Source organism: Oncorhynchus clarkii, chromosome 27 (assembly GCF_045791955.1).
Source record: "Oncorhynchus clarkii lewisi isolate Uvic-CL-2024 chromosome 27, UVic_Ocla_1.0, whole genome shotgun sequence".
In the NCBI taxonomy this organism is placed as follows: domain Eukaryota; kingdom Metazoa; phylum Chordata; class Actinopteri; order Salmoniformes; family Salmonidae; genus Oncorhynchus; species Oncorhynchus clarkii.
In genome coordinates, this window is record NC_092173.1 from 13,457,366 (window position 1) to 13,474,915 (window position 17,550).

General features: G+C 47.2%; 1 protein-coding gene across 10 annotated transcripts in view; it reads right to left on the reverse strand.

The window, feature by feature from the left end:
• Positions 1–17,550, reverse strand: part of LOC139386028 (histone-lysine N-methyltransferase MECOM-like) — a 191,279-nt gene that overhangs the window by 5,685 nt on the left and 168,044 nt on the right. For 5 of the 10 annotated variants that reach the window (XM_071131421.1, XM_071131423.1, XM_071131416.1 and 2 more), the window contains 6 exons: positions 9,258–10,680; positions 9,009–9,096; positions 8,067–8,093; positions 4,160–4,326; positions 3,237–3,314; positions 1,223–1,392 (listed from right to left, as the gene is read on the reverse strand). In XM_071131421.1, coding sequence (XP_070987522.1) covers positions 1,223–1,392; positions 3,237–3,314; positions 4,160–4,326; positions 8,067–8,093; positions 9,009–9,096; positions 9,258–10,680 — 1,953 coding nt within the window. Of the gene's footprint in view, positions 1–1,222; positions 1,393–3,236; positions 3,315–4,159; positions 4,327–8,066; positions 8,094–9,008; positions 9,100–9,257; positions 10,681–17,550 lie in introns of all 10 variants that reach the window. The other 5 variants (XM_071131419.1, XM_071131415.1, XM_071131420.1 and 2 more) reach the window with 2 other exon arrangements.

The window sequence follows — 17,550 nt, forward strand, 5'->3', positions numbered from 1 at the left end:
CGGAAGTAAAGCTACTGCGGGGTTGAGGTCAATTGTTCCATTTCATTTCAGTTCAATTTAGAATTTGAATTTTTGTGTACTTCCGGAATTGATATGGCAGACCCTAACCCTGTACTCCAGTCTGTTTTTTCCTGGCAGTACTCATCCCCAATATAGTACCCGGTTGAGTATAATAAGCATATATTTAAGCAAACCAATATTATATTGACACTAGGAGCTCAGACAGTGATGGGACCCAACGTACAAGTCTCTCGGTTTCCAGAGAATGCATTGCCAATATTTGCTTTAATAAGTTAATGTATCTGATCAATTAGACTAGCTCCCCAACCAGAACTTTACGATGGGCATCTGGCCAGGTGTCTCCTGCTTGCCTCCACATTTCTGATGTGATTCAGGGGGTTGCTGCGACGCAGAGCAACCTATCACACTCAACCAGCGATGATTTGTACCGCCGAAAAAAGCTGCCGAGTCGTCGAACATTCAGAGCACAAAGGTATGGTGTTGTCGCAGAGACGGACGACAGATTAATTTCATCTCATTTCTTAGCTTCCCCAAATGCTTTCTTTAACCGTAAGTAAATTGCATTAAACGGCTGGAGAATTTACGGAGGCAATTGAGGCTGAGTGAGTGAGTGCTCACACAGCACATAAATATATTTGAATCATCAGCAGTTTTGTTGGTCACCAGTTAATTTGAAGAAAGATAGATACACACACACTGTTGAATGCTCCCACAGTTTTATTGCGCAACGCTTGGACCCCAAAGAGTTTGTCAGGATTGAAACATCCCACAATAAAACTGCGGGAGCATTAAAACGTGTACCTGTCTTTCTTTCATGACATAATTATTTTGTATTTAGCTTTACAAACTGCACACCTCTGAGAACAAGCCATCTCGACCTGCGAGCTAAATCAAGGGTGAGCGAGGGTGAGGGAGAGAGACGTGGCACGAGCTCAGCCATCCACATAAAGAGCTGGGAACATTTTTCACACTGTGAGACATTTTACAACATGACGTCACAATCATAGTGACTGGGAACTATTTCACGCTGGGAAGATTTTTTACATGACATTCTGCACCTGCAAGTTACTGGATGCAAGTACACTGCTACTACACGGGTTCATTTCCTAGGTTTCTGTAAAGCACTTTGTAACCAACTACTTATGTAACAAGGGCTTTATAAATACATTTGATTGATTGACTGACTGAGAGGCTCTCTCACCTGAGAGGTTACCGTTCTCGTGTTTCTTGAGGTGACGGTCCAGGTTGGTCTGCTGGCCGAAGCAGCGGTCACACAGGTGACACTTGAAGGGCTTCTCCTTGTTGTGGATGTTGCGGATGTGGCGCTGCAGATTGGAGGAGATGCTGAACGAGCGGTCGCAGTACTTACACCTGAGGAGACAGATAGGTAGGGGTCACTCATAGAGGTCAAAGGTCAAAACAGATGGGACTCATGTGGAACAATACAAATACACTACACACATGCTAGAGTAGATACAGTAAAATAATACAAGCAAAGAAAGACATAGGCCTTAAAGGGATACTTCACGGTTTTGACAATGAAGCCCTTCGTCTACTTCCCAGTGTCAGATGAACTAGTAAGGGAAAGGGAAAAGGGGATACCTAGTAAGTTGCACAACTGAATGCATTCAACTGAAATGTGTCTTCTGCGTTTAACCCAACCTCTCTGAATCAGAGAGGTGCGGGGGGGGGGGGGGGGGGGGGGGCTGCCTTAATCGACATCCACGTCATCGGCACCCAGGGAACAGTGGGTTAACTGCCTTGCTCAGGGGCAGAATGACAGATTTTTACATTGTCAGCTCTGGGATTCGATCCAGCAACCTTTCGGTTACTGGCCCAACGATCCTACCTGCCAGATATAATTTATATGTCTCTGTGTGCAGAGAGAAGTTGCTAACTAGTGTTAGCGCAATGAGTTCATCTGACTCTGAAGTATGCCTTTAACAATCTCCACTATTCGAATGATACACACACACACACACAAACACATACGTGTGTTCATGGACAGCCCCCGCCTTCCCCCATTCTCTCTCTCTCTCAGACATGATGGAGGAGCTCGTTCAAGGTGAAACCAGTTCTGTCTCTTATCTCCTGCCAGCACAATACAAATCACATTCTTCTCTCACAAAACAGGCATGCAACAAATCTGTTCGAGCCTAGCCCCCTCCACATCTGTTTGAGCGTAGCCCCCCCCCATGCAAAATTATACAAGATGATTACATCTTTTCTTCTAGCTGGAATTAGCTTGCCCAATTGGCCGTCCCTCAGGAGCGCCCTGTTATCTTCCGCAGAGATCTTTAATGACGTGCCAGAGGGTAGAGGCTCAATCTATCAGGCTGCTGCAGAGGCCTGATGGCCTCCCCTGTGGTCAACTGGCCTCCCCTGGATTGTGTACTCTGTGTGTGTACTCTGTGTGTGTGTGTGTGTGTGTGTGTGTGTGTGTGTGTGTGTGTGTGTGTGTGTGTGTGTGTGCTCCGAGTCGCCCCCTCCGACATCACAGTCATTATTCCAGCTGCTACCCCTGGACATCTGCCCGTGCTCCTCATCACCCCCATTTTTCACCAAACTTCCTTCTTTACCCCTCTCCCCTCCCCTCTCCCTGTCACACCCTCCCCCCATCTTCAAGTTCAAACCCCCCTCTTGTCAACCAGACGTCGGACACCATTTTTCATCAGGCAAATTATTTAGCAGAATGATAATTGTTCCAGGCTTTTAATGGCGTAGGAAAACACACAAGAATGCTGCCCATAACTATGGACAGGAATTCTCTGGGAAAATATCCGTGTAGCAGCGGACTGGGTCTGATAAAGGAACGATGGCTGTCTGGGAGGACTCGGTGTGTGCCTGATCATGTTCTCTGAGAAAGTGTGTGTATGTGTTTATGATTGTGTGCTTTTGTGTTCTTTTTATGGGTCTTTGTGTGTCTGTGTGAAAATGTGTGTAGTCTATCTGACAGACATTAACAGATGACTTATACTGTAATGAAAAAGCTGTCCTGTCTTTATTGAGTATTGTCTGCGCTCGCGGGGTGAGACGAACTGACATTATAGGAGTGTTAGAGGGACATCATCCTTTCAGCACAGCATGATCACACTCCCTTTTCCCACATCCCTCATCCTACGGCTGACCCTTCTTTAGGGCTGGGTATGTTTAGCACATGATGTGTGTGTGTGTGTGTGTGTGTCTGTGTGTGTGTGTGTGTGTGTGTGACTTACCTGTACGGTTGCTCTCCTGTGTGTGTCCTTAGGTGGCGGGTCAGGTTGGCAGACCGTGGGAATAGTTTACCGCAGTATCTGATGGGCAGAGAACACCTCGTGTCACCATTCATCTTAGATTCAAATTACCAGCAAAAAACGTATTCAAATGTCTGTGACATATCTTAGAACATACAGCATTAACAACACACAACTCACAATAGGAAAACCACATTTTCACTATAAATCAAAATTGATTCAAAAGAATACCTGTTACTATGTCTCTATCAATTAACTGATAAAACCTGCTTGAGTGCAACATCATTTATGCATCGTGTTATGGTTTCATAATTCCACTAACAACTAGCTATTTTAATATTCATTTCACTCCCACACTCAGCACTTGAAGCTAATGGAATGTGTGAGTAAGCTTATGTGTATAACGTAGCAGTGGGTAGGTGCAGAGAGTGGGTGTTGTCCACACACACAGCAAATAGTTAGATCAAAGCACCGCCGGGGCCCCGAAGCCTCTCGTATTAATCTGCTAATCAGGGCCAACTCCCTGGGTAAACAGTGGGAGAAAGAGGGGGCCAGGCACGGCCCCTCACTGAGTAACACAGCACACACAGTCACCTCAAAGGGTTGACACTGGCCAGCCATGGAAATGAACAAAATGTTTGTCTCAAGGACATGGAAAGGAAATAGGCCATACACTCAAGGACATATGTCCTTTTCAGGTTTAGGGTCTATTCCAATTCAATTCAATTTAATCAAATTCAATTCAACTCAATTCATGAATTTAGAAGTATAGAAATAGGAATTTAGCACAACCATGGGACTTTCAATCAGAAAGTCACAAGGCCAAAACCAGAGATGACGTATAGTGAAGACAAAACCAAAACAACCTCTGGTACTATTTGCGAGTAAACGGTTTCCATGGTTACCTGCAGGTGTAGCGCTCCTTGCCCTTCCGCAGTAGCGTCTCGGGGAGGGCAGTGGGCGGAGCTCGGAAGTCAAACATGGAGGGGACGGAGCGCATCAGGTCACCTGACTCCGGGTTAAGCGAACCAAACGTCTCAAGCTTCTCCGCCATGTTCTCAATGGCCGACATCTGAGGAGAGACATGTCACATGAATGGTCAGGAAAAAACTTTATGGAACCTTCATTTAACCAACTAAGTCCGTCAGTAACACACCTTATTTCAATTGATCACCTGGCAGGTTTCAGCTTCAGGGGCAACTTCTGGAGTCTTTTTAGGGATGTGGGGATGTATTATGGACTGCCTTGGTTGCACATCATTCCCTAACCTAATGTGTGGGCCTTAACCCAACAACAACAAAAATTCCATCAACAAAGGCATATCTAGAATCTCTAGGAACACTACTTACCAGTTTTAAGGTTAAATGTGTTCCTTGCTGTCAAATAAATGTCTGAATGCAACGTTTGTCCTAACCGCACCACATTCCTGCTGTACAGACAGTGGTAGATTACATGGTAGGAAGTGTTGAGTGAAGCAGCCCACTGTCTAACTAGGCAGGATTGTGGTGCCGTTCGGACAAAAGTTGCGTTCAGACATTTATTTGATAGCGAGGTAAGTAGTGTTCCTAGAGATTATAGATATGCCTTTGTTGACGGGGGAAAAAATGTTGGGTGGAGCAGGACACATTAGGTTAGGGTTATTTTCCATCAATAATACAGTCCAATGTCGCAAAAGATCCCCCTAAATAGCCCCTGAAGGTAGTGCCAGCAGTGCATATAAGCAGAACAGAGCAGAGGGGTTGATGTGACAACATGAGTATAGTCCTTCAGAGAGAAGCTCTAACTGGCATTGAGTTGAGAGACACCATAAACCAAGGCTGTATTCAAACTAGGTCATATTGAAAATAGAAACCAATACTGTACTTTACACATCAGATCAGAGTATTATTGACTGTCTTTTCCAGGGCTGGTATTAGGGTATGGTATATGGGAATATTATGCAGCTTCATTCCACCACTACTGGTCAGTGGAAGTCAGGTCAGGTGGTGTATGAATGTAATCAACTCTGTTTTACACACACACACACACACACACACACACACACACACACACACACACACACACACACACACACACACACACACACACACACACACACACACACACACACACACACACACACACACACACCCCTGCATGCATGCCCACACACACACACACAAACACACACACATGCCCACACGCATGCCTGCACACACATGCACGCACACACAAACAAACAAACAAACAGAAGGACTGTATACAATTTACTAATGCAGGCTAACATTTGCTTTCATCAAATATGCTTAAAATCCTTGGAGAAACATCTACTTGTCAGATGGTGTATGCGTGTGTGTATGTGTGTGTGTGTGTGTGTGTGTGTGTGTGTGTGTGTGTGTGTGTGTGTGTGTGTGTGTGTGTGTGTGTGTGTGTGTGTGTGTGTGTGTGTGTGTGTGTGTGTGTGAGAGAGAGAGAGAGAGAGTGATAGAGAGAATATGTGTTAGTAAGGTGTGTGTGTGAGAGGAAGAAAAAGAGTGTGTTAATGTGTGTTTGTGTGCTTGCTTACTCTATGTGTGTGTGTGCTTGCATGCTATACTTGTGTTTGTGTGTGTGTGCAGGGGCAGAGGAGTGATTCATGTCCACTGCTGGGCTGTAAACCATTCGGTGCACAATGCGGGCAGACAGCACATTTGTCAATATGAAAGATGTTGACATTACTGATCAAGGGCCAGACACGGGTAATAATGATATCGCTGTGCTGAGAGGGGCGGGATGGAGGGATGGGGGAGAAGAAGAGGAAGGAGGGAAGGGGGGGGGGGGGGACATCCCAGCAGGCCGCGGGGCCTGTCAGCCTATCTCGCGCAGGACAGCTTTTTTTTAAGGTGCCACAAATGTGCATTATTTTGCGTGTATTGATTTTTTTGTGTGTTCCTTATTCTTATTTCAATAAGGCAACAAATCAGTGGTGATTGGGTCCTCCGGCAGCGCCACAGGCCCTGTTCGCCGACTCACATTCCATCTCAGCCCCCTGTCACTCTGAGACTTTACATAGAGTGAGGCAGAGAAAGAGAGAAAGCGAGAGAGAGAGAGAAAGCGAGAGAGAGTGAGAGAGAGAGAGACAGAGAGAGAGAGAGAGAGAGAGGAAGAGAGAGAGAGCGAGATTGAGAGAGAGAGGGAGTGAGAGGGAGAGGGAGTGAGAGGGAGAGTGAGTGAGAGGGAGAGAGACAGAGAGAGAGAGTGAGAGAGAGAGAGAGAGAGAGAGAGAGAGAGAGAGGAAGAGAGAGAGAGCGAGATTGAGAGAGAGAGGGAGTGAGAGGGAGAATGAGAGAGCAAGAGACAGACAGAGACAGAAAGAAAAAGAGCAGAAAGAGAACCTAGATGGAGAAACTGACCGATGATGAACGACCACAGACGTTACAAGCCAGGACTGATTAAGAGTGAAGGCTGGGTGTAAAGTTCCGACTGTGGGAGTATGTGGGGTGTCAGGTCCATTTGATTATGAATATGCCAATGCTCCGTGCCGTGAATCAAAGGCCTCCTCGTGAGGACGGGAATGGGAGGGGGAGGCGAGGGTGAAATGCTTCCATATTTCTTGTGAATATGCAATATGTATTTCATTGGGGCTCTTTATGGGCATAGGGGCTAAAGCTCAGTTTGTTTCCCTTCTTGCTCAATGACAGGCCATAACTCGCCCGCGCATTAGGAGCCCTAAAGCTGTCCGCCGTATTGAGCCGGCGTGCAAGATAAGACACTTTAGTTTGAGAGTGAGAGGCTGAGGCTGAAACAGCTACAGTAGGCCCACCCTGGCTGTTCTTCTGTCTACTGAGGCAACCCTTCCTCTGGTACACACTGGTTCTCCGTCCTCTCTGGCTGTTCAGTTCACTTGTGTTCCTCCCTCTGTGAGAACTCTCTGTATTGTCTACTACCGGTGAGATAAGTCAGAAGCAGAACAAACAGCTTTGAGATGTTATAGATTTGTAAATATTTTCAGTCAGGTTCACTAGAACTCATTTGATATAATACGGAGGATGAGAGGTCTAATCGCGGGAACAAGGAGGATAAATGCTCACACATTTACTTAATTGTGATTCCCTCAAAATCCCCTTTAGATGCAACCTCCCCCCTTCCCTTCCTCCTTCTCCTCCTCCTCCTCCTGCTCTGTCTGTGTGTCTGAACTTGCTTGTTGCTGTAGTGTCTCTGTGGGGCCAGCTGTTGATTAGTTATCTTCAGATGTCAGTGATGCTGAGAGCGCCTTAATTAGTGAGATGCATTCTCAATTGTTGATCTTATCTGGAAACAGATGTCGGAGGGAGGAACTCCCCTCCCTCCCTGAGTCCCTAAGAGACTGTTACCCTCACGCTGATACAGAGCAGTCCCCCCTGTCTTACCCGCTCTGTGCCCATTCCAACAGCCCTGCATCACTCTCCAAATAAGCAAATATATATACAACCCTCAGTGCTGTTAGCAGTACAGGGTGGAACCCAGCTAGAAATCCCAGGCCTATCATGTGGACAAATGAGTGATTGTAAATTAATCTAAATGGGAATTTGCAGACATTTACAAGATTATTTTACTAAAATGAGTGAAAAAGCATATAGCTCGCAGGCTGAGAAAAGCATGTTGTTTTTAAAAACGGGTCTAAAATCCAGTGATAAGCAGTGATGGCTTGTAAATGGCTGATGCCTGGTCAGTAGTTGCTGGTGATTGGCCAGAGCCATGCGCAGTCTGAGTGACATGGAGGGTGTTATGATGAGGACCCATACACACATGGGAGGGTCAGGGGGTTTAGGGGAGGCAGAAGCACAGAGACATGTAGGTGTAGATGAAACTTACCCAGGATCTCTGAACTGGCATACGAAACTGAGGGGCGGGACAGAAGGAAAAGAGCAGTCAGAACCAGGAAGTAGACCACGGATCAACAGCTTTTTATTGGACGCATATGGGCATTGGGTGGGGGGGGGGGGTGATGATGTCACAAAGGGTCAGGTGACTTGGTAACAAAACCCGAAAATGTCCAACTGTAAAAATATATATTTTTTAAAGAGACCCTGTGGCCAGAGTGTTTCTGGGACTGATTTGTGTGTCCAGACATCATAAAGTCATAAAGATGGCCTAACCCCTGTTACTGTTTCTACTGATAGGACACCTCATTAAGCCACGTGCCACGGCCATGTGGCGTTACAGAGCTAGAGACTGGTTCACAGTGTGGAAAGGGGGCATAAATCAGACGACTCAAACAGCCAGTAAAAACCAGGCCTGAAACGGCTAGTAAAAACCAGGCCTGAAACGGCCAGTTAAAAACACCAGGCCCTGAGAAAATGTTTTCCTACGGGCCAATTTTCACTGCTGGGAAGAGCGAAATCATGAATGTCAACGCACGTCAATGCATACACACGCACTGAGTCATGCTACACACGATAGAGAAATCACAGGCAGCGCAGTCTGGGGGCAAAATTCGGGATCTTTAAAAGGGTATCATTTTTTATATTGTAGTCAAAGACACATATGTGAGAACTTGTCAGTTTGTGCCCTTTTCAGTCTTCCACATCTGGTTCAGATAGCTGTGAACAGGACAGACCAGACCCAAACATGCTTTAGCGTGGATCAGACTGAACACTGCCTCTGGTCCCCATCAGAACCAGAACCCCTCGGACCACCCCCAGACCAACCCCAGATCGCCTCACCCTGCCTGGGCCTCAGAAGAGAAGAGGGCCCCTGGTCTGGCTGTCCCTGTGAAGCAACAGTAACACTGAGATAGAACAGGACAGGACCTACCTGTGGATGGAAGAGGAAGCCGGGGGCGGGCCTCATGTACTTGTCTTTCAGAGCCTCAAACGGATCGTTCATCTTCCTCTTCTCAACCCTGCTAATATTACAACTCTATCAGTTCTTAGACACCGACACTCAAAAAGACATTCACATCCAACAATATAGGAAAAAGTACTTATAGGAAGGTAAAGACACATATTGCTATATATATTTATATTTATACTGGTGAGGTTCAGTTCTAGAGATTCACAGTACCTGTAGATGGGGTCCATGAACAAGGGGGTGGGCCTGGCGTGCTGCAGAGAGGTGTCGGCTTTAGGTAGCTCCATCCCTGCCTTGTCTTCTCCAAACACGTGGATCTTCCTTGATTCCTCCCCCCGGGGGGCGTGGCTACTGCTGCGGTTCCTAGTGCCGCCCATGCTCAGATCCAGCGGCTGGTCCTGATTGGTGGAACGTGAGGAGGCCTCCGGTTTGGATTTGGAGACTGGGACGAAGGGGGCGAGGACCTTCTCCTCCTGCTTGCGCTTGGTGGTAAGGTCAAAGGGCGACTCAGAGGTCCTGCTCTGGCGCTTCTTGGAGGGTTCATCAGGTGGGGACTGGGGCTCCCCCTTTAGTCCTGGAGGTCTGAGCTCTCTCTCTGGGAAGGGGTAGACGGGCGGGGAGAAGTTTGGGAAGAAGGGCAGGGGGAACATGGAGGGGTAGGGCAGGGCGCCTACCTTCTTGTCCTGCAGGCCCGCCAGCCCCGTGGAGCCAAAGTACCTCTCAGCGATGGAGGCGATGGCCTTGATGGAGTCATTGACCGCCCCTGAGACAGCCGTGTGCTCGTCCAGCGAGGGAGGGAACAAGGCGGGGCTACCTTGGAACTCCTTAGTGTGGTTACTGATCAGGGTGGTGGGGCTCTGGGGGCCTCTGCCCGCCTTCCTTTTGGGCCCTTTCCCGTTCTCCCGGGGTGCCCTCTCCCGCTGGCCTTCGCTTTCCATGTCGCTCTCCAGCTCCGAGCCTGATGTGGTATCTAGGTCGCTCCCACTGGGAGTGCTTACGTCATCCAGATCGCTGCTCTCTGATTGGCTGCTCATCTTGCCGCCGCTGTGCCTCTGCTTGGAGGAGGAGCTATGGGACTGTCGCTGCTCTGTCCCCTGTGGCTGCTCGCTACCGGGCAATGCCTCCTTGCGGAGGGTCTTGAGCAGTTCTCTGGCCTCTTGGGCTCCGGGGCTAGGCGACAGGAGGGGGCTCTTGATGTGCTCCGTACCGGGACCTAGGGGCCGTCTGACTGGGGAGGTGGCCTGTATGAGAGGGGGTCGGTGGTACAGTCCAGAGGAGAACAGACCCGGGAAGCTGAAGGGGAAGCCAGGGGCGGTCGGAAATGTCAGGCCGCTGTGGTGCCGGTTCCCAAAGTAGTCTGCCAGGCTGGCGCTGCTGTGCCCCATCCCTCCCATAGCGGCCTTGTCCATGGCACCAGGGACACCGGGGAGGGACATGCCTTGGGCATGGGCGAACAACCCCCCTGCCGTGAAATGGTTTTTGCCCTCACAGAAGCGCCGGTGCTTGTTGAGGGAGGAGGTGGTGCTGAACATCTGGCCACAGTCCTTACACTTGATCTGGGTGCGGCAGTCGGCGTGCATGCGCTTGTGGCGGCACAGGTTGGAGAACTGCGTGTAGGACTTGTGGCACACCTCGCCTGCAGGGAGAGGGAGACAGACACGGGGCACTCATAGGCATGTCCAACATCACAAACACACAGAGTACATCTCTGACCATAAGAGCCAAGAGTTTTCCCTATGATCCTGTAGTCAGGAAGACCTCCAGGCTTTAGTCGTGACACTACACATGCATTTCAGAATGGGGGACTACAGTACAAGACACCAGCTGGGTGTAAGATGTCCTAGTCTGAGAATGTTATTTCAGTGAGGTGAAGGGGGAATGACATGAGACATCAGATCCTGTCATTGTCATGGGGCTTTGTTCCTCTGGGCTGAGACCGAGTCAGTGGAACTCATCACCTGCACATCAAACACAGTGCACCTCCAGGCATTGTATTCCAAGGAGACCGTAAACAAACACACACAGGTACACACGTACATACACACACGTGTGCACACAGACATGCATACACATTAGATATTCATATAACTCACAATAGACAAAAACACACATATGAGCACACATACACACATAGATATGCAGACACATTCAAAGATATAAAAATATCACATAACACATGACACACACACACACACAGAGAGAGGCTCACTTGCAGACACACGGCACAATGGCTCTATTTTGAGCCTGTGAAGGAAGCAGAGTTGAATGAATCCTATCCTGCAGGTCCGGTTCCCAGGGACAGGGCTCACGTCCTTCGCTGCCCACCTCCCCCCTCACCCCCCACTCCCCACTGGCCGAGTCCCCCTCACCCTGTCCCTGTCAGCTTGCTCACTGTAACCTTCCCACAGTCCCTTCTCTGTCTGACTCCACCCTGCTATGTGGCAGACCACATTGTTGAAGAGAACATAGTGGCTAGACAAGAGTTCTCCAACAGGTCTCCAACAGGTCTCCAACAGGTCTCCAACAGGTTTCCAACAGGTCTCCAACAAGTCTCCAACAGGTTTCCAACAGGTCTCCAACAGGTCTCCAACAGGTTTCCAACAGGTCTCCAACAGGTTTCCAACAGGTCTCCAACAGGTCTCCAACAGGTTTCCAACAGGTCTCCAACAGGTCTCCAACAGGTTTCCAACAGGTCTCCAACAGGTCTCCAACAGGTTTCCAACAGGTCTCCAACAGGTCTCCAACAGGTTTCCAACAGGTCTCCAACAGGTCTCCAACAGCTACCAGTAGCTCACAGCCCATAGCCCACATATGAGTAGCTTGCCAAACAATTCTGAAAGTACATGCAATTTTTCACCGAAAACTGTGATAAACAAATCTCACAAGTATCAGTCACCGTAAGCTCCCAGCTACTATCTAATCAACGCAACATTGACATTATGCCAACCCTGGTTAGCCACTATTTGCTTAAAAAGCCAAACCTAACACAATGTCTGCCAATTAATTTCCAGCAATATTGCCCAGTCTGTCTATGTAGTTCGCACGTTTGTCTATCACTCCGTGTGCATCCAGTTGATGTGATAACCATCTTGTGGGTTGACAGAAATACATTCCCTAAAACCTTCTCAATTAAATGTTAAATGCAAAGTAGGCTTACCTGGCAGAAGTATATAATGAGTAAGTATATAATTTGTATCTATTATTTGCTATTTGCAAATTCTTCCATGAAATGAGCAACAGTAGTACAGAACCATAATTTCTCACTCGCTAGACGCACAATTAATGGCGCCGGAGAGGATGACTGCCATTTTACGGGCTCCTAACCAGCTGTGCTGTCGACGAGTAGGTAAACCACCACTTCCCTTCGTATTATTGGCCAACGTGCAATCATTGGAAAACAAACGGGATGATCTACGATTAAGACTATGCTACCAACAGGACATTAAAAACTGTAATATTTTATGTTTCACCGAGACGTGGCTGAACGACGATAGAGCTAGCTGGCTCCTCCATGCATCGGCAGGACAGGCAGGACAGAGCAGCTACGTCTGGTAAGACGAGGGGCGGGGGTGTGTATCTATTTGTCAATAACTGCTGGTGCCAATGTCTAATATTAAAGAAGACTAAAGGTATTGCTTGCCTGAGGTAGAATACCTCATGACAATCTGTAGACCACACTATCTACCAAAAGAGTTCTTATCTATATTATTCATAGCCGTCTATTTACCTCCACAAACTGATGCTGGCAAAGAAAATGCTTATCCAGAAGTGGCGCACCTAGTGGCCGGGGACTTTAACGCCCATTTTACCTAATTTCTATCAGCATGTCACATGTGCAGCCAGAGGAGAAAAAAACACTAGACCACCTTTACCCGACACACAGAGATGCATACAAAGCTCTCTCTCGTCCTCCGTTTGGCAAATTTAACCATAATTATACCCTCCTGATTCCTGCTTACAAGCAAAAACTAAAGCAGGAAGTACCAGTGACTTGCTCAATACGGAAGTACTCAGATGATGCGGATGCTATGTTACAGGACTGTTTTTCTTGCACAGACTGGAATATGTTCCGGGATTCACCCAATGGCGTTGAGGAGTATACCACCTCAGTCACTGGCTTCATCAATAAGTGCATTGGCGATGTCGTCCCCACAGTGACCATATGCACATTTCCCAACCAGAAACCATGGACTAAAGGCAACATCCGCAACGAGCTATAGGCTAGAGCTGCCACTTTCAAGGAGAAGGACACTAATCTGGACGCTTATAAGACATTCCTCTATGCCCTCAGATGAACCATCAAACAGGCAAAGCGTCAATAAAGGACTAAGACTGAATCCTACTACACCGGCTCTGATGCTTGTCGGTTGTGGCAGGGCTTGAAAAATATTACGGACTACAAAGGGAAACCCATCCCCGAGCTGCCCAGTAACGCGAGCCTACCAATTAAGCTAAATGCCTTTTATGCTTGCATCAAGGCAAGCAACACTGAAGCATGCATGAACGCACCAGCTGTTCCGAATGACCATGTGATCACTCTTTCTGTAGCCGATGTCAGCAATACCTTTAAACAGGTCAACATTTACAAAGCCGCGGGACAGGACGGATTACCAGGACGTGTACTTGAAGCATGCGTGGACCAACTGGAAAGTGCCTTCACTGACATTTACAACCTCTCCCTGACCGAGTCTGTAATACTTACATGTTTCAAACAGACCACCATAGTCCCTGTGCTCAAGAAAGCGAAGGTAACCTGCCTAAATGATTACAGACCCGTAGCACTCACGTCGGTAGCCATGAAGTGCTTTGAAAGGCTGGTCATGGCTCACATCAACACCATCATGCCAGAAACCCTAGACCCACTCCAATTTACATACTGCCCCAACAGATCCACAGATGACGCAATCTCAATCGCACTCCACACTACCCTTTCCCACCTGGACAAAAGGAACACCTATGTGAGAATGCTGTTCATTGACTTCAGCTCAGCATTAAACATCATAGTGTCCACAAAGCTCATCACTAAGCTAAGAACCCTGGGACTAAACACATTCCTCTGCAACTGGATCCTGGACTTCCCGATGGACCGCCCCCAGATGGTAACGGTAGGCAACAACACATCTGGCACGCTGATCCTCATCACTGGGGCCCATCAGGGGTGCGTACTTAGTCCCCTCCTGTACTCCCTGTTCACTCACAACTGCATGGCCAAGCATGACTCCAACACCATCATTAAGTTTGCTGACGACACAACAGTTATAGGCCTGATCACCAACAACGATGAGACAGCCTATAGGGAGGAGGTCTGAGACCTCTCCCTCAATGTCAGCAAGACAAAGGAGCTGATCGTGGACTATAGGAAAAGGAGGGCCGAACAGGCCCCCATTAACATCGACGGGGCTGAAGTGGAGCAGGTCGAGAGTTTCAAGTTCCTTAGTGTACACATCACCAACAAACTATCATGGTCCTAACATACCAAGACAGTTGTGAAGAGGGCACGACAACATCTTTTCCCCCTCAGGAGACTGAAAAGATTTGGCATGGGTCCCCAGATCCTCAAAAAGTTCTACAGCTGCACCATAGAGAGCCTCCTGACCATTTGCATCACCACCTGGTATGGCAACTGCTTGGCATCCGACCGTAAGCCGTAAGGCCCAGTGCATCACTGGGGCCAAGCTTCCTGACATCCAGGACCAATATACTAGGCGGTGTCAGAGGAAGGCCCAACATTTTTTCATAGACTCCAGTCACCCAAGTCATAGACTGTTCTCTCTGCTAGTCAAGCGGTACCGGAGCGCCAAGTCTAGGACCAAAAGGCTCCTTAACAGCTTCTACCCCTAAGCCATAAGACTGCTGAACAACTGAACAAATGGCCACCCTGACTTTTTACATTGACCCTCCCCACCCCACCCTCCCACCCATTTGTTTTTACAATGCTGCTACTCGCTGTTTATTATCTAGGCATAGTCACTTTACAAATGACCTCCACTAACCTGTACCTCCGCACATTGGCTCGGTACCGTTAGCCCCTGTATATAGCATTGTTATTGTTATGTAATTTTCTTGTGTTACTTTTATATATATATATTTTTTTTTTTCACTTTAGTTTATTTAGTAAATATTTTCTTAACTCTATTTCTTGAACTGCATTGTTGGTTAAGGGCTTGCATTGTTGGTTAAGGGCTTGCATTGTTGGTTAAGGGCTTGCATTGTTGGTTAAGGGCTTGCATTGTTGGTTAAGGGCTTGCATTGTTGGTTAAGGGCTTGTATTGTTGGTTAAGGGCTTGCATTGTTGGTTAAGGGCTTGCATTGTTGGTTAGGGGCTTGTATTGTTGGTTAAGGGCTTGCATTGTTGGTTAAGGGCTTGCATTGTTGGTTAAGGGCTTGTATTGTTGGTTAAGGGCTTGCATTGTTGGTTAAGGGCTTGCATTGTTGGTTAAGGGCTTGTATTGTTGGTTAAGGGCTTGCATTGTTGGTTAAGGGCTTGCATTGTTGGTTAAGGGCTTGCATTGTTGGTTAAGGGCTTGCATTGTTGGTTAAGGGCTTGCATTGTTGGTTAAGGGCTTGCATTGTTGGTTAAGGGCTTGCATTGTTGGTTAAGGGCTTGCATTGTTGGTTAAGGGCTTGCATTGTTGGTTAAGGGCTTGCATTGTTTGTTAAGGGCTTGCATTGTTGGTTAAGGGCTTGCATTGTTGGTTAAGGGCTTGCATTGTTGGTTAAGGGCTTGTAAGTGCAGCAGGTAGCCTAGTGGAGTGGTTAGAGCGTTGGACTAGTAACCGAAAGGTTGCAAGATCGAATTCCCGACCTGACAAGATAAAAATCTGTCGTTCTGCCCCTGAACAAGGCAGTTAAAGCCACCGTTCCTAGGCCGTCATTGAAAATAAGAATGAGTTGGTAACTGATTTGCCTAGTTAAATAAAGGTAATATAAAAAAAAGTACGTGTTTCACCTTTTGAATTCGGTGCATGTGTCAAATAACATTTGATTAAAGGGGAATTATACAAAAAAAATCTACATTTTTTAAAGTTTTCTTCCAGACCAAAAAAAGATATTCTGAGTAGCTTGTGACATGGCTCTCATGCTAGAAAAGGTTGTGACATGGCTCTCATGCTAGAAAAGGTTGTGACATGGCTCTCATGCTAGAAAAGGTTGTGACATGGCTCTCGTGCTAGAAAAGGTTGGAGACCCCTGGGCTAGATGATAGCGAGATAAAAATAAACAGTCATATAGAGATCATATCTATACATACAGTAGCTTCTGGATAATAGTCATTCTGTTTCATATTCTCTATTGGAATTCTAACTCTATTGGAATTCTGGATGACAATTTGGATATCAAAACATACTCTTAAATAATATGTATGATATTGAATAATATTGCAATCTATAACTATATTGATTCAAATATTATTCATCATACAGTATGTAGTCTAAAGGTGATTGTTTTTCATATGGTGGTATGGAAATGAATTGGGAATCTTGGGTAAGACAATGACGTGCATACCTTGCTGTTATAATTAATGTTCTTCGAATCCAGGGCAAAGATCTCAAAATGAATGATTAAGTCTTTGAAGGAGTCAACGTCGTAATTGATCAAGAGATGTTGAGTCTAGGCGTAAATATTTGATGCGCCTGAGGCTCGTTGGCTAACGTGGGTGTTGTTATCCGTTTCCTCTCTGTTGTAGAACGAGTAGAAACAGTGGCTGTAAATCACACACTCCTGACATTTACAGACTTACAACAGACACACATGACACACAGGGTGTGAGGGACCTGATCCACTCCACACGTGTGTTTTGTCAGCTCACCATAAACTGTAACTAAATATTATAAACACATTCCTGTGAAGAGCAGCTTTGAGTAAGACAGCCCCAGTGTCTGAATGAATGATTATGGCCAGAGTGGTCTACAGAAAGCCACCAGCATAGGTTTTCCACCTTGGTACACACACACACACACACACACACACACACACACACACACACACACACACACACACACACACACACACACACACACACACACACACATGCATGCATGCACACACACCCACATAGGCATGGACACAAACAGGCATGTACGTGGACACACACACGCACACAGACAAACACATGGACACACACATCACATGGACACACAAACATGGACACACAAACACACGCGTATACAATACAGTATGCTGACCGACATGTTGCTCACACAGGCAAACAAAAACGGAGGACGGACACACACATGGTCTCTAACACATCTGTCAGGGCAGAGGGTGTTCTGTCTTTTTTCACAGTCTTTAGCTGTTTTTAAACCTGCATATTTTCAACTGATTACTGCAAATGGACTCCCATTTGGAACACAGTGGAGGTGACATGTGGTTGCTATTTGTGTGGAATGGTGCGTTTGGAGGGGGAGGCAAGCGAGGGGGGAGATGGGGGTCCGCAGGCGGACACAGCCCTTCTGCCCTGTGTGTGGGGTCACCGTGCGGGGTCACGGAGCTGGGGTCAAAGGGTGAA